The sequence below is a fragment of the Lepisma saccharinum genome, chromosome 7, assembly GCF_977018435.1.
Source record: "Lepisma saccharinum chromosome 7, izLepSacc3.1, whole genome shotgun sequence".
Lineage (NCBI taxonomy): Eukaryota > Metazoa > Arthropoda > Insecta > Zygentoma > Lepismatidae > Lepisma > Lepisma saccharinum.
Window position 1 is genome coordinate 93,492,888 of NC_139235.1, and position 17,974 is coordinate 93,510,861.

General features: G+C 37.3%; 1 protein-coding gene across 1 annotated transcript in view; it reads left to right on the forward strand.

Moving 5' to 3' along the window:
- Positions 1-17,974, forward strand: part of Lis-1 (LisH and WD40 domain-containing Lis-1) — a 129,560-nt gene that overhangs the window by 90,583 nt on the left and 21,003 nt on the right. The window contains exons 4-6 of the mRNA XM_083125659.1: positions 1,943-2,089; positions 6,776-6,932; positions 8,419-8,593. Of these exons, the coding sequence (XP_082981785.1) occupies positions 1,943-2,089; positions 6,776-6,932; positions 8,419-8,593 (479 nt within the window). The remainder of the gene's footprint in view (positions 1-1,942; positions 2,090-6,775; positions 6,933-8,418; positions 8,594-17,974) is intronic.

Consider the following 17,974-nt stretch of genomic DNA (forward strand, 5'->3'; position numbering starts at 1 on the left):
AATGGTTCTTGAGAATGTTGGATTGGAATTTGTTGTTGATCCATGTTTAAATAAACATAATGATTAATTGTAAAATAGATACAAATAAATACAAGATTAGTTCCAAATGTTTCCGATGTTTGTTTCATGGTAATACAGCCAACTGTTTGACGGTGGCTTGTAGGTAACAAAGAAGTACATTTAGGAAGATATCAATAGAAAATTAATGTCATGGAAATAAATTAAAGGTCTTAAAGTTAATAATGATCTAAGTGTGTGGTTTTGTGGAAGTATCACAGACACAAAATACCAAGGATTATTGCAATAAGGGGTGCTACAACATACATACATGAATTTGTATTGGCATTTGTATAAAATAGTGTCAGGTGAGAAAAAATGCAACTAATATTAAAACAAGTTAATTCTCAGCACTTGTAGTTGACCAATGTAATTGGCTTTACATTCTATTTTTAAGTTGTTTCACATACCATTGAACCAGTATTTGTATGTAGGTGCATGCTTATATTTCACTAGAATTGAGACTTGTGTATATAATGTATAACAGTGTCAGTTTTTATTATTTAATATTATTATATTGTCAATGGGTATTTTAAGGGGTTTAGGTAGATCAGAGGTCAACAAATAATAAACTTGGAAAACTAAAACATTACTGAGGTATTACTTACTTGAAATTTAGAAATTTCGTATTTCCACGTTGCACAATTTAATAGTCAAATCCTATTAATTTTGAAGCTCCTCTGTCTTCATTCACTAAGGGTACAGCATCTGGATTTGACTATTAAATTGTGCAAAGCGGAAATACGAAATTTCTAAATTTCACGTAAGTAATTTTAAACCACGTTTACCGCATCCATCATGAAGTTCTGAGGTATTTCTATTGTCAGGTACATTAAGTGATAACCTGGCTGAATAGCTAAGTGCATTAAGTGGCCGACTGTTGACGTTGCTACTGAAGTTTCTGATAGGAGTCCGAACCTGAGCATGGGTGTTCTTCGAATGCCCATCTATCAATTTAATCTGTACGGAACATCAAATGGAGCATGCTGTCACTAAGCTGAAAGTCAAGAAAAGTGCTGAATCCTGTTTGAGCTACATTCAGTTTATTTCACTGGGCAGGCTGCATATTGCCCATTGCATCATAACACAAATGGCAAACTGCCCCAAGAACTGCAGAATCCCCTCTTCACTTACCTTGAAACAAATAAAGGTGAAGAATTGGCAAGAGGGATCAAATGCTATTCGTTTGATTTTTGCACTCTTGACAGGAAACTTTCTGGCTTCGTAGTTTGGGTTTCGTTCATCACTCATCCTAGCTTCTGTATATTTTTGGTTTGACTCATTATTACCACAATAAAAATAAGAATTAACCTTTAGTGGAAACCGCCTCTATGTTGCAGAAATTGATATGTCATATCTTGAAAACTGCACACACTATTTCAGTTCTGTCTTTTTTGTTCATTTGTATGCCTCTAAATGAATTACATACTGGAACTACAAAACAATATATCCATTGTTACTATTGAAAATCTGGAGATTATTTCCATAAACTGACAACACTGCCACTCTTATACATTATTATTTTTTTCACAAGAAGTAACAATCTGTTTTCAACGAAACTTTGCACGGTTGTAGGAGTGTACAACTGCTACACACTACAATTTTTTTATTCACTTTGGTCTAGTGTATTGGCCACAGAGGGCAATTTTTTTAAAATTCAATTTTCGTCTTCATCCTCCTTTAACACTAATTTTTGGGAGGCACAATGTATAAATTCCACCTCTGCTGTAAGCTCTGTCTTTCCGAAGAAAAACAAAACTGATTTCATACAACAATTAGTTCTCAAGCTACAATTTGCTTAGTACATCTCAGCAAGTTTGAAAAGCACATGCTTGAAAAGTTCCCTCCTTCTAAAGGTTAACTTAATCATTCTTCTTTCTTGCAGGTTATGGAGCTAGAATCAAAATTAGCCGAAGCAGAGAAGGAGTACATTGAAGGAGCGCCAACAAGAGGAAAGCGCTCACCAACAGAATGGATTCCTCGGCCACCGGAGAAGTACTGCCTCGCAGGCCACAGAGCTCCAGTTACCAGGGTTAGTTATGGCTATTTTGTGTTCATTGAGTTAATACATAATATGTCCACTGAGAATGTAAATATTCTCCAAATTCTAAACAATTTGAGGTGTGTTTTTTTTTTCCTGTGGCCCATTTAGGATGTAATTGTGTCATCTGTGGTATTATCCAATGCCTACATGCAATAAGTATGGATATTTTAATGGTATTTTGGTTTATCTCCAAAATTGGGAGTTATAAATATGCTACGTCAAACTTTAAAACACTCCTAAGAAACTGACTAATTGAACACAACATTTGCATTCTCAATGAGCAGTTTGTTAAAATATTGTGAGAATAATATTGTAAAGTATATTTATGAAAAGTACAGTGAGTCAAGACAGTTGTGAACACTCCATTTCCAATATTTTTTTAATTTCAAGACCAATACATTGTGATCCTGCTATGTTTGAACGCAATTCCTTTTCTGGCATCACTTAGAAGCTCTGAATGTTGTTGTAAATGCTAATGAATTCCATTGCAACTATACCATATCAGTTTACCACAGTGTGGATATTTTGATGTTTCGATACTACGAAGTCCTCAGTCTCTGCAGTCTGCTCCATTTGCTCACCTGAAAATGCTTTTGTTGGATGTCCATGTGGTTGATTGTTGTAACAGTGTATCGCCCACCTATGAGAAATTTTGCAAAGCAGCAACAAATACTACATTCTTAAGCCACATCTGGTCCAAATACTGTGTTAATGTTTTCCACCTTAATGCAAACATTATGAACTAGTTTGAACTGGGAGAAAAAATACGTGGGTCATCCAGAATATAAAGACCGTTTGGTTATACAAAATGAAAAACACAATATTTATTAGAAAAAAAGCAATTCTGTTACATACCTGAAGCTTCCTTCACTTCTCTACATAATCACCTCCTACATTTAAACATTTGTTGTATCTGGGCACGAGCTTCAGAATTCCCGTGTTATACACTTCTGCCGCCAGTTCATTAAGCCAGGTGGTCACTGCATTCAAACAAAATACCGCTCGCGGATTTCCGCCAAAAGGCACTACGATCAATGCAAATCATTATTGCGAGAGACTAAGAAAACTTCAGCGAGCCATCCAAAACAGGAGGCGAGGAATGCTTTCTGGAGGAATTGTGCTTCTGCACGACAATGCCCGCCCTCACACTGCTGGTGCAACTCAAGAATTGCTGGATCAATCCGGATGGGAATTGTTTGATCATCCACCCTATAGTCCGGACCTTGCTCCTAGCGATTTCCACCTTTTCCCTAAGCTGAAAGAGTTTCTGGGCGGTAAACGTTTTGGAAGTGATGAAGAGTTGGAGAATGCAGTGACCATCTGGCTTAATGAACTGGCGCCAGAAGAGTATAACATGGGAATTCTGAAGCTCGTGCCCAAATTCGACAAATGTTTAAATGTAGGAGGTGATTATGTAGAGAAGTGAAGGAAGCTTCAGGTATCTAACAGAATTGTTTTTTTCCAATAAATATTGTGTTTTTCATTTTGTATAACCAAACTGTCTTTATTTTCTGGATGACCCTCGTACATTCAGTAGTGAAGTGTTAGTGGTTCAATTTGACTGACAACACCACACAGGTTACTACTCCCCTGTCTACGAAATAATGATGTTGGAAATAAGGCATTCCATGAACATTATTTTTTTCGAACAGCTCTAAATAAAGTTTTCTTACATTGAACCAGTACTGATGTCAATATTGATATTTTGGCATTGCAGAAATTGAAATTTGTTTAGAATATTTTTTAAGTAATGTGCCGGAAGGAACATATTTCTTGTTCTTACATTTAATACTTATAAACATTTTATGCCGGAATGCTGTTGTAAATGCTAATAAAAGAATTCCATATCAGTTGACTACAGTGTGGATATTTTAATGATACAGTGGAATCTCGTTTTACGTTTTTTAGAGAACCAGGCTGAAAATACTTAAAATGTAAAAATGGAGGAAAAGTTTATAATATTTTGCTATATTGGAACCATCAAGATTGAATGTACAGTATTGGCCAAATTATTGGACTCATTGTAAAAGAGAAGCATATTTCCTTGTTTTGAAAGTGTTCTAACTAAATATATTTGACGATAGGTGTAATCTTTTTATAGGATTAAACTGTTTGTCTGCTTCGATATAATCTTGTTTCCCACAATCCTTTCTTTTACTGTGTCCCAAGAATAGAGGGCAGCACGATTTTTTGCATACTTTCAAAACTGTCCGGAACAGTACATACATTGTTTACCCTGTTATTTATGGTACCAGGTGGTTATAATTAAAATTTAAAAAATCCAATTCTCGCCACCAGGGTAAAAAATGGCGCTGTAAGCAGTCAAAACTTGGTATAGTTACAGGAAAAACACTATAAATCACAGAAAACAATACTCTTTGTAATAAAATATCGCTACAATTTCACTATTCAAATTACATGAACATTACTAAAGGAAAAAGCAACAAGCATCACCAACAACAACCAGGGAGCTCACACAATGGTTAGGCAATGTCACCGACTTTGACGTCAGAGTTACGGAAAATTCCACGTTTTGACGGCTTACTGCGCCAATTTTTACCCTGGTGGCGAGAATTGGAACTTTTTTTTGTGCATAATTTGCAAGCGCATTGCTTCATTAGCATATCTACGAAGTTTCAGACTGCTACTCTCATTACAGCCCATGCTGTACCACTCTGAACACCGTCACTTTAATTATAACCACCTGGTATTTTTTCGTTATAACAAAGGAAATAATATTAATTCTGGTTGTTGTAATGGTGTTCTTTATTTGTATCCACATGGTTTGAAGTTTAGAAAAAGGAGTGAAAAGGAATTGTACACAAACAATGATTAAAATGGGCCAAAGGTGGTCATACGAAGTACTTAGAGTACTTGCAGTGTGTATAACAATGCAATGTGTATCACAAAACATTAAATCTGTCAAATTTCTCTACATAAGGTGAGTTAATCTGTGTTTCATTCTTTCAACTAATGAGTCCAATAATTTGGCCAATACTGTATACCATAACAGTTTACCACAGTATCGATATTTTGAAGATACAGCAGAATCACGATTTTACATTTTTCAGGGAACCAGGCTGAAAATTCGTAACATCTGGGGAAATGTAAAATGGAGGAAAATTTTATATTTTGCTATATTGAGACCATCAAGATTGAATGTATAGTGCAGGAAAATGGTAACAGTTTCATACATCGGAGACACATTTCTTCAATTTTACACAAGAAACTACTTACCGAAATGAGTTTCTCCAAGGTTTACAACGTTCGTCGAGGTATTTTCTTTCATCGTGGAATATATTTAACTGGGAAGTCATGTATTTTCCAAGAGATATATATCTCGCCGACGCACAATTGCCATTGCTTTCATTTGCTTGCCCTACGACAACCGGACACTGCGTACGTTCGATGACGTAAGCCCCTGTCAGTGTTTCAAAATATTTTTTATATTTTTTATTTATTTTTTACTATGCTTGCCTAACGTAACCTAACCTTATCGGAAATGGTTCGTGGGGTTATCCGTGAATGGAAACACTGCATGCCCACTACGGTAGTCAAGGTTTGCCCGCCATATTCTGTGTTATGGAAGCGAAAAAAGGAGTCAAAGAAATTACTCTCTATGTGAAAAATTGTTGTTTTTTTTTCGTGTAAAAAGCATAATGGCACCTTGAACTATGTTCTGCAATACACAATTGGTAAGTACGAACCATGCGAAACACAAAATATCCGATTTTAATGTGTCTCCGATCTATGAAACTGTTACCCAGGAAAATATATATAATCTGGTAACATTAAATTGGGGTTCCACTGTATTTTTGTATTATCAAAAAGTTAAAATAGGGGTATTTTATTGTGAAATCCAGAGTTAATGAAAAATGTGTGTGTACATATTACCCAATATACAGGGTAATTCAAAATGAATGGTGCAACTGTACACAGTTATTATGACGTTATATTTATGATATATAATCAGACAAGGCAGCCATATAAAGAAAAGCTCTGGAAGTTTTATTCCCAGGTAGGAAGCTTATTCTGTTTAGCTACTGCTCCACCAGGATCGCCAGTGTCGCAAAATGGATAATGATCAGTAGAAGGCGTATTGTGTGTTGGAGCTATCTAGAACTGATTCAATCACAATGGTGCAAAGACATTTCCACATGCATTTCGGTAGTAATGCATATGTTTCACCCTTCCGAAGATTTTGCCAAAGTTACAACTGCGAATTGTAAGTGCCTTCGAAACTGTTGACAACGATTTGCTGTCTTGTGCATAGCAAGTACTTGATTATCTTTTGGACAGTTTCTGCGTTACACGTAGTTCCCATGTAGAATCTTTATAATGTGAGTAAAACTTCCAGAGTTCTTTATATTGAGGCCTTGTCTGATTTTCTATCATTAATAGTAATGTCATTTTGAATTATTACCCTGTATTAGGACTGTAAAAGTATTGTTTGTCATTTTGTTTACACTCATAATTCACCTAAACTTTGGGAACCTATTAGTCAGTATTGGTGATAAAATTGGAACTAGCACCTTAACATCAAGATCAGAAATTGGCTCAGTCTTAAATTTTGTGCAACATGAATTTATCATATCTTAGAACTGAATACAAAAATAGAATGAATATATTTAGTTATTTTCCTCTCTTAAATTTTTTTGCGTTTTCTTCTTGCAGGTAATCTTCCACCCAGTGTTTAGTCTGATGGTGTCGTCAAGTGAAGATGCCACAATAAAGGTGTGGGACTTCGAAACTGGTGATTACGAAAAAACCCTCAAGGGCCACACAGACTCAGTACAAGACATTGCATTCGACCAGAGTGGAAAATGGCTTGGTAAATATTTCATGCTAGTTGGTACCATTGGTGGCTGTGGGAGGTGTGTGAGGGTGCTGCCATGTCTTCGAAATGTCCTCAGGGGAAGTACATTATTTGTCAACATACAGTAAAATATATTTTAGTTTGCATTTACGACTAAGCAAATTTGAATCCCAAAATTGGTCACCTTTCAGGAGCACTAGCTCTTCCATATCTTGGGTCAGTGTCAAAGATTGACCTTGTATGGGTGACACTAGGAGCTACGGAGCCTACAGTAGTGACAATGTTTAATAATGCACTTTTGAAATTATAAAAAATGTATTGTATCTAAAGATATCTGTTTGGCTGTTACACGGAGATAGGTAATTTATTCTGATAAGCTTACTTTTCATTTTTCTGCGCAAATTTTCTTCGCGGGCAAAATTGATCACGAAGAAAATATTTTGTCGGAAAAATAAAATGTAAGCATATCAGAGTAAATAGTATAAAAACATATTCTTTCTTCAAAAGCATATTGTTAGGGTATTTCATGCTTGAGCTTAAAAATATTTGGGGGGGGGGGGGGTCGGCTCGTTTCTTTGGTCTCAATGTTTGACAACCATTAATATGTTGCACCATTTTCTGTAGGAACTATTCCACATTGTTGGTGCGAACTATTCTTTTGCGCAGCACTGTACTATTTTGCATAGTTTGTTGCGTGTGCTCTTCCAGGGAGGGAATTTGGGGGTCAGCAAAAGTATTACAGATATAGTGAATAAATGAGAAAAATATGAAAGTTCATGAAAAATCATAATTTGTGAATAATTTATGAATTAGATAAAGTTAGGTAAAGTAATATTGAAAAGCACTCAGTTCGCAGTGCAGATAATCCATTATTTGTAGTAGTGAATAGATATCTGTTAAATTGTAAAAACTTATTTTCCTGAAGCTTCTGAGTTTTGTGCATCATTACGTATATCTTTCATACCCATGCCAGTATGTGAAATTAGCAGTTGTAAAATGCAATAGTCTAGGATTTAATGTTGCCATTTGATGTAAAACCACTAACTGTTAAATTGCCAAGGTACAACTTCATTTAGCTTGTTTTGATTCCTTGTTTGTTTTTATACTTTATTTGCAAAACAAATAATATTTCACATAGTCTGAAAATGGTATTATACAGATCAAGTTTGCATGTAATTGTGAAGGTCAAATTTGGAAACCTGGTTCTATATACCTGTAACTTCTTTTGTTTGTTGTTGTTCTGGCCTTTTCCAATATAGGGGAAAGTCTCATTAGAATGCAAAGATTTACATTTTGGTTTGGTAGAATTTCAGCTTGATGCAAGAATTACTCATTAATTCAATTATAGGTGGTTCATGATCTTGTTGAAAGATTTTTGAATTGGTGTAAGTTCGGTAAGGAATTATATGATGACTCCATGCCTGGAGAGCATAAGCACAGTTCTAACCTCTCCACATGAATTGTTATCTAAGTAGTGTTAAGATGATCTTCTCCTTTCCAGTGTCGTGTAGTGCAGATATGTCCATTAAACTGTGGGATTTCCAGACGTATGAATGTGTGAAAACAATGCATGGCCACGACCACAATGTTTCCAGTGTGACATTCATGCCAGGTGGAGATTTCATCCTGTCCTCGTCCAGAGATAAGAGTATCAAAATGTGGGAGGTAGCAACAGGGTAAGTATTCTATTTATTTATTTATTTGTTTATATACACTGCTCAAAAGAATTAGGGGATAATGTGAGTTTAGACTTTGCATGGACAGCCAGACGATAGATAGGTATGAAAACCAAGAATGCCAGTCAATGGGAGGCTAACACATGTCAAACAGGCAAAGCAAGGGCCATTTGTGGAACATGAAGGCAAAAATTAGTGGTCAGCAGCAACGTGTTACATGAGACTCACCAACGATGGACTCTTGAGAGAGCAATGCCGCCGCATGGAAATGGACCTCTAATATGGTGTGTGGTGTCCAGCAACTGCTAAAACTGTTGTGCATCGCTGTGGCATAGAGAGAATCAGGTTATCCAACAGATCTTGGGGGATTCTGTGCCACTCTTTGATGAGGACCTGTTCAAGCTCCTGAGGATTCGGGGAGGTGTTTGCAGACTTGCAGTACGTCGCCCTAGTGCGTCTCACACATGCTCAATAGGATTCAGGTCAGGCGAGCACGCTGGCCAGTCCATCCGCTCGATACCTTCCTCATCAAGCAGGGTGTCCACCAGCTGTGCCCGGTGAGGTCTAGCATTGTCGTCCATAAAAAGGAATGTCCCCCCTACCGCTGCAGCGTAAGGTACAACTATGGGTTGCAAGATCTCATCATGGTATCGCACTGCTGTCAGCAATCCATTTCTGACACTGTAGAGGTCTGTACGACCACTGATAACAAAACGGATCGCCATTGTTCATGGTTCCACGCACGATGTTCTTCAGCCCACTCTCTGCGGGCTCTCCACTGACGTGCAGTGAGGGGCACACACACCATTGGTCGACAGGCATATAGGCCTACATGAAAGGCGATTCCGTATTGTCTGCGTCGATATGCATCTTCCCGTAGCCATGGTGAACTCACGTTGCAGTTCGGTAGCATTCATTTGGCGTTTCCAACGGGCTAGTAATGCCAAATATCGGTCATCTTGTGGGGTTGTTGATGTTGGCCGACCCTGCCCACGTCGTCTTGTTCCGGTATCCTGGAAACACCTCCACAGTCTACAGATGACACTTTGCGACACTCCACATGCTGCTGCCACAACTTGCTGTGTTTGACCAACTTCCAGTTGTCCAATTGCTCTCCAAGCAGTGGACTTACGTAATTCACGTTGCGGAGGCATCACGTAATCACCCTTCAGCAGCACTGCCTTGTTCCAAGTGAACAGGATGACTCAGAGAGGGCAGTACTTCTGCCCATTCCGCTCTACACTCAGGTCATGTGATGTGGAACGTCGGTAGCCCCCTGGTGCATATTCTTTTCAACGGACTTTTGTGATTACATAACACTACGATACGTACGTAGACCCACAGAGTAACGATTTGTGCATGTTAGTGGCGAATTCCGTCAATATCGCATTATCCCCTAATTCTTTTGAGCAGTGTATAAAGGGTGTTCCGTGTAGGATGCCGAATTTGAATCGAGTACTATTGTTTTGTTTCGAGGTTGGCAGACCTGTTCTTACCAATGTTGGTATCTGTTGTCATGCCGATTAATGTAGTCTCATTTGTTTTGACTCATTTGTTGTGGTTACGATATGGAACAGTTTACGATTGAGCAACGTGTTCTCATTGTGAAGACATTTTACCAAGGTGGTAAAAGTGCAAGGCAGACAGTGATCTCTTTGCACTGTGACCAGGATTTCTTCTTATGGGGGTTTGTGAAATCACAGGTACGCCAACAAACTTCAAACCCTTTTGGAACTGAAGGCAGAAATCATACAGGTGATTGTGGAGGCATTTGCGAGAGGGTTATCATTAATTTTGTGGGGCGTATAAATGCATGCAGACTCAGGAGGGGTGGACATATGCCTGACATTGTCTCTCATACGTAAATGGGAGATGTTACTGCTTACATATATGTGAAATATAACTATTTTCATGATATCCCTATTTTTAAAAAATGTTCTAATTGGGCATCCTATACGGAACACCCTATATCTATTTTTTTTTCCTAAGGAAATTTTATTTGCATTTGGATCAGGATGGTTATAGGCCAGGAAAAAGTTCAGAAATTTTATTTAACTACAAAACATGAATTGTCCAGTTTACTTTGCATGTTAAAAATTTACATTGTACAATGTCTAGTGCTTCTTTTTTTTTTTTTTTTTTTACTAATTCTAACACTGTTTCAAGATAACACCTTTTCTCTCGTCTTCAGGTGAACTAGTTTCTTAATTTCTTTTTTCCTGATGGTCAATTATCATTCAATTTTATTTATTTTTTGGGTAGTAGTCATGGAGTAGCCACCTTGTTATAGGAATTTTAAGTTGTGTTTTAATGATTCCATAACATTTTTGGAAATAGCAATACCCCTGATCTGCATATAAATAGGATTCTTTGTAAGTTGTATTCTAAAAAAGTGGCTTAGGTCCTGTATTGGATCTAATCTCCACTAACTTTTCATGACCTGACGTTAATTTGTCATTAAAATGTCAAAATACATAGCAGTTTCCTTTTTAGAAAATTATTTTTTTCACGAAATCTTCACAGTTTCCAGCAATCAGTTTGTTTATAGTAAGGAATCATGCTTGAAAAAGTAGATTTTGTAGTGTTCATGTAAGAATACCATAGATTTCTCTTCTCCATACAAGTATGCACAATAATTTTTTCTATGCACCTGCATCTAAAGTCTATCACATGCTTCCTGTGTGCATAATGCAAAGATGACTTGTCAGACAATATGTTTTAAAAAAAAAACAAAAAAAAAAAAAAAAAAAAAAAAAAAAACAACAACGGAGTGACCCTACCATAGTTGCCAGCTGTAATGATTAGTCACTAAGTTTGACAAAATTTGAAATGCTAGTTGGTGACTTTCCTAGCTAGTTTAGATTCCCTTTAGCAATTAATGTGCAGAATTTATATAATATTTTTCCAGATTTATATAATTTAAGAGCCATCCATAGAAAGAAATAGTAATTTCCAAATTCATGCAACATTCGGGATTCTCAGTTGGAGACAATATAGTTTGAACATGAAGAAACATTATTGTTAACAATGGAAGTTTAAATATATAAAAGTTAAGTGGATAGAATATTATGTAATATCTACAAGGAGATAATACTTTTGAGTATTGAGATAAAATGAGAAGTTGTGGCCAGAACTAGAAATACATGTCTCTGTGTTGCTTGCATACAAACTTCAGTGTGTTTAAGTGTCTAAAGAGACAGATAATGATTTCCACTGATGCTTCCTGATTGTTTTTATTTATTCATGAACATTCGGGATCCTCAGAAGGAGACAATATACAGAGTGTCCGAAAAGTCACGCAACCCGGTGTTTACGACCGTATAACGGAATAGCGAAACGGAATGAGAAGAAACACTTTCTGCCAAGAGAATGCCCTGTATATTGGGAAAATTTAGAGAGACAAACATATGTAAGAACATGCATGTTTTAATAACAAATAAGCAAAGTGTTGCCAAAGGCGGAAAAAAACATATTTGCAAATCGTGTGTATTGATGCACAGAACCCATTGAGGTAAATTATCGCAACATTTCACCATACCAACGAACAATTTGGATGGCCATCTAATGAATTTGACAGAAAAAGAACTTTGACGAAGTTTCAAAAACATTGCAGACGGGAATAAATGGGCTGTTCCAAAAATCGATGTTTTCACAATATTACGCAGGACACTGGCAACACTGTTGGTGTCACGTGTCACTAACAGATGTGTTTTACCTCAGGCTATCACACTAAGGCACTTTTAACGACAAAGGAGAAAGTTGGTTATTCTCGAACATATGCAATAAATTACATACACCTTGCAACCCTGTAATGTGGGTATCCCTAAATGCATCTCTTACGCGAGAATATGACGATGTTCGGATATATTCATTAACAATAAACACTCTTTTCTGTGTAGAATATGGCATTTTGAAAACACACACACGATGTCAGCATAAGTAGACACAATCTGGAATGCCGTTCGCGACAAACAGCAACCACTTAAGGCACAGAACACATAACAATTGATACATGTTCTTCTGTACCCACATTTCAGGGTTGCAAGGTGTATGTAATTTATTGCATATGTTCGAGAATAACCAACTTTCTCCTTTGTCGTTAAAAGTGCCTTAGTGTGATAGCCTGAGGTAAAACACATCTGTTAGTGACACGTGACACCAACAGTGTTGCCAGTGTCCTGCGTAATATTGTGAAAACATCGATTTTTGGAACAGCCCATTTATTCCCGTCTGCAATGTTTTTGAAACTTCGTCAAAGTTCTTTTTCTGTCAAATTCATGAGATGGCCATCCAAATTGTTCGTTGGTATGGTGAAATGTTGCGATAATTTACCTCAATGGGTTCTGTGCATCAATACACACGATTTGCAAATATTTTTTTTCCGCCTTTGGCAACACTTTCCTTATTTGTTATTAAAACATGCATGTTCTTACATATGTTTGTCTCACTAAATTTTCCCAATATACAGAGCATTCTCTTGGCAGAAAGCGTTTCTTCTCATTCCGTTTCGCTATTCCGTTATACGGTCGTAAACACCGGGTTGCGTGACTTTTCGGACACTCCGTAGTTTGAACATGAAGAAGCATAATATTTTAAACATATAAAGGTTTTTCAAAATATTGATTAATATTAGAGAGCCAGTACTCCACTCCAGTTACATCCATAATTTTACCAGAGTTTTGCATTAAATTATTCAAAAATTACATCAGAATATAAAATGCCAATTTTGTAATTGCAAAATACATTTTCTCACATATTGGTACAAAATTAATGGTACAAAAAAAGGTAAAAAAAAAAGGTAAAGTGCTCCCCTGTGCATAGCACCACGCCATGAAGGCGTATAGGGGGTGTGGGGGTAACGCCCCACACTTTCTTGATCCGGTCGTGAGTGGGGGTGATGTGATCAGCATCACGCCCCTGACCGCCTTTACCCCCCAGGGTTTCCCCCAGGTACCCATGTTATTCGACGCTGGGTGGGCGCCGGGGCCGCTTCCAACCTTAGAAAAGTTCCCGGATTTGAACCGGCCGGGGATCGAACCCGGGACCTTGAGCATGGTAGTCAGACGCGTTACCGACTGAGCCACCGCGGCCACCTAATTAATGGTACAAGTTTGCATAACTTTCAGAATAATTAAACTCTGAGAAAGTGTTGTGCAGCTTTTTTTGTGGACATTGTGAACAATCAAAACAATGGAAAAAGCATCTCCCATTGTTGGTAAATTAAATCTTGCCGATACATTCTGATACTGATATCTCTGGTATCGGCCAAGATGAAAATGTCGACATTGGTATCTGCTTAGCCCTGGAAGAAAGGTAACAATATTGTTAACAGTGGAAGTGTAAATATTTAAAAGTTATTCTGTAGCAGATGATAGCCATTAATGCCTGCTTTAGACAAAAGCATTTTCCTTAACATTTATGCCATGACCAAACTGCTACCGTGTAAAGTTAGAAATGTTATAGCATTTCAGATGCCATGGTATTACTCAAGAATAGGATGCATCCTATTTCCGTAGCATTTTTTGTAGCAAAACCAATAAGAAGCCACCTCTCTAGGTCACGAGTGCAGATGTAATGGTGGCCGCATGAGATGTAAACACTGTATTACTTAACATTTCTTAAAAGCTGCTAACTATTCAACCAAGAGGAATAATGTTTCCTATACAACGATATTAGGTACAAGACAATGGCGCTGCTTCCATACATACTTTATAATGTATACAGTGCACGTATGGAAGAATATTTTAGTTGTTTCAATTCATGACCACCGTGCACTCACCATAGATGGTTTAACTTGACGTGCCTTGTCTCTGTGTTGCTTGCATACAAACTCCAGTGTGTTCATGTGTCTAAAGAGACAGATAGTGATTTCCACTGATGCTTCCTAATTGTTTTTATTTATTCATGAACATTCGGGATCCTCAGTAGGAGACAATATAGTTTATACATGAAGAGGCATAATATTATTTTAAACTATGGATAAAAAATGTAAAGTGCTCCCCTGTGCTTAGCACCACACCATGAAGGTGTATAGGGGGTGTGGGGGTAATGCCCCACACTTTCTTGGTCCAGTCGTGAGTGGGGGTGATGTGATCATCATCACGCCCCTGACTGCCTTTCCCCCCCCCAGGGTTTTCCCCAGGTACCCATGTCATTCAACGCTGTGTGGGCACCGGGGCCGCTTCCAATGTTAGAAAAGTTCCCGGATTTGAACCGGCCTTGGATCGAACCCGATACCTGTAAACAATGGAAGTTTAAGTAATCACAAAAGTTCTGCTGATAGAAGATTGTAGTATTCACAAGCCGATAACAAAAGTTGCGACTAGAAGTAGAAATGTCTGTGTTGCTTGCATGCGAACTTCAGTGTGTTCAGGTGTCAAAAGAGACAGATAGTGCTTTCCACTAATGCTTCCTGATTGTCTTTATTTATTCATGAACATTTGGGATTCTCGTTTGGAGACAATATAGTTTATACATGAAGTAGTATAATATTATTGTCAACAATAAAAGTTTAAATATATAAAAGTTAAGTGGATAGAATATTACGAGGTAATTCAGAAAGGAACTGCCTTTGTGGAGTGGTGCTAGTAGTTGTGGGCAGAGTGCAACCGTTGTTACATCATGCAATCTGTGATTCATTAAGCTTCCAGCTGTGCTAGTGCGAGTATCGTAGTGCCGCGCGTGTGCTAGTTATAATGTCACAAAATGTGTGCTGCCATCGAAAATCACGCCAAAGGCGAGGTACGTGGAGTGATAAGATTTCTTTGGGCAAAAAATCTGTCAGCGTCAGACATTCATCATGAATTGTGTGCTGTATACAGCCCAAAAGGTGTTGTGCATCAGTGGATCGGATTTTTCAAAGAGGGAAGAAGAAACATTCATGATGAACATAGGAGTGGTAGGCCTTTTGTAGTGAGTGATGATCTCGTCATGAAAATTGACGATAATGTTCGTGAAAACAGTAATTCACAATCTCGGAACTTTCTGATAGATTTCCGAACATTTCTCGGACTGTTTTGTACGAGGTTGTCACCGGAAATTTAGGGTACCGGGAGTTCTGTGCGTGCCTTGGGGCACAGCAGTTCGCTGACGATGGGGATCTTCAAAATGCTGTCACAGGTTGGCTGAATTCCAAGGCGACCGAGTTTTATGCAGAAGGGATTTGTAAGTTATGACGCGTGCTTGAATTTTAATGGCTACTATCTTGAAAAATAGAGGACAGTTGTATACCTTTCAGATGTAAAGTAAAAATTTGTTGCATCTATGCAGGTTTTTTATTTACAGCCAAATGGCGGTTACTTTCTGAATGACCCTCGTATGTAATATCTACAAGGAGATAATACCTGGCGATCCGTTTGAGATGTCTGAAAAGTAAACCTTTATACACAAGAGGTTAACCCTTTTCCGGGCAAGCTATTTTTCTAACATGTCCAGGGAAGCAGTGTCTGTTGGGCACTGCATTGTTTTAAATGAATCTTGCCCTTGTAATGCGAGATTTTTGCGTTTCATCGCTGTGGAAACAAGCGAGTAACATGATATTTAACCTAATCATCATCGTTATGACCATAATTCTTGTATTCATCATCATCGTAATTGCATGTTGTAATTTTTGCAGAATAGTACAGTCCCTGGCCAATTAGACGCACCTCCAAATTTTATACAAAATTTTAAGGATATGTTGTTATCTCGTCTAAATTTTTTGTCATTCTCTATCTTTTTTAATTTTATTACATGAAATATTACATTGATTACATGTGAACCTTAACAAAAAAGCAAGAATTGCTTGATACATTAATAATTACAAATATAATTTCTTACTGTGTTTCTTGAATATTAGCTTCACAATGCATATGACTGGAAGTCAATTTTAATATTTGGTTGATCTGCCTTTGGCCTCTATCAGTGCTTGGATTCGTCTTTGCATACTATCAATGCATGCTTGCATTGTCTCCTTCATATGAGGATGGTAATTCCACACTTGAATTATTTTTTTCAATTAGGCCAATTCTCGTCATAATTGTTTGCTTTCCCATTTCTTTTTTCACTAGGTACCTAACATTTTAAATTGGCTTCAAATTGTTTTCTACACATTTTCACTGTGTAGAAACTTTATTAATTTTGCGGTTTGGTATGAGGCTCGATCCTGCATGAATACGAATGGTTCTCCATTTGGGAACCATTCTCTTGAGGTACCAACTTTCTTCTAAGCACCTCCCTATACGGAGAAGTTCCTCATTGTTCCTTGAACCAAATACAAATGTCCTGTACCTTTACCACTAGTGACTGACCAAATCATAACTTTTATCGGATGTTTGACAGTCTGCACATCACAATCAGGATTGTATTTTTCACCTGGACGTATTCTCACAAACTGGAATTTATTCCCCGAGATTTCAAACTTGCACTCATCACTAAAGCAAATAGATCTCCGAAAGTTCAAATATTTTTCTCTATGACCTTTTACCTAACAAAAACTTTTACGAATCATAGCAGGGGTTAATTTGGCTTCTTAGCAGGTCTGAGTGCCTTCAGGTTCATATCAGAGAGCCTACGCCTTACTGTTCTTTCAGATGCACAAACACCACTCTTTTCAAGTTTATCTTTAAGTTCCTTTGTACTCACAAATCTATTCGTGAGGCAAATGTTCTCCAAACAGCATAAGGATCTTGGAGTAAAAAGTGTTTTACGCCCAGTTCTGTCCTTCCTTTGTACCTCACACTGTCCACCATATTCAATTTTCTTCTTTATTCGCTGCACAGATGCTTCAGACACATCAGATCTTCGAGAAATCTCTCGATTAGAGAACATTTTAGTCTTTATTAGTGTCTTAATTTCAGCAATCTTTCTCGGTGTCAAGTCACTTTTTTTTATGACTCCCTAATGTTAATAATTAAATTTAAAAAATATACTGACAGGGTACAAAAACCATATCACTGCAAAATTTAGCACAGATACAATTCGCTATTCGCAAGAGGACGTCCTCTCAATTCAGCATGTTTGTTAAACAACAATGACGTTTGGTGCTGGTGGTATTGTTTGTAAACAGTGCCACCTCTTTTCATATTGTTCATTACAATAATCAAAGTTCAGCCACAAAGAACCTTATTGCAACATTTTTAATGTGAAAAGTAAACGAACTGTTAAGTGTCCACGGTCTCTTTGTATTATTATTATTGCTATTATTGTTAACAATATTGTGCAAGAAAGTGCATTTGTACGTATTACTCGTATTTGCCAAGGTTCAAATAACATACAGGAAACTTTTTCAGATAACTAATGGTCAATTTTGTATAATTTCCCCCTTCAAAATTATTATTAAAAAAAAAATTCAGTGCGTCTAATAATATGACCAGGGGCTGTATATGAAACATGTTAGGCCAG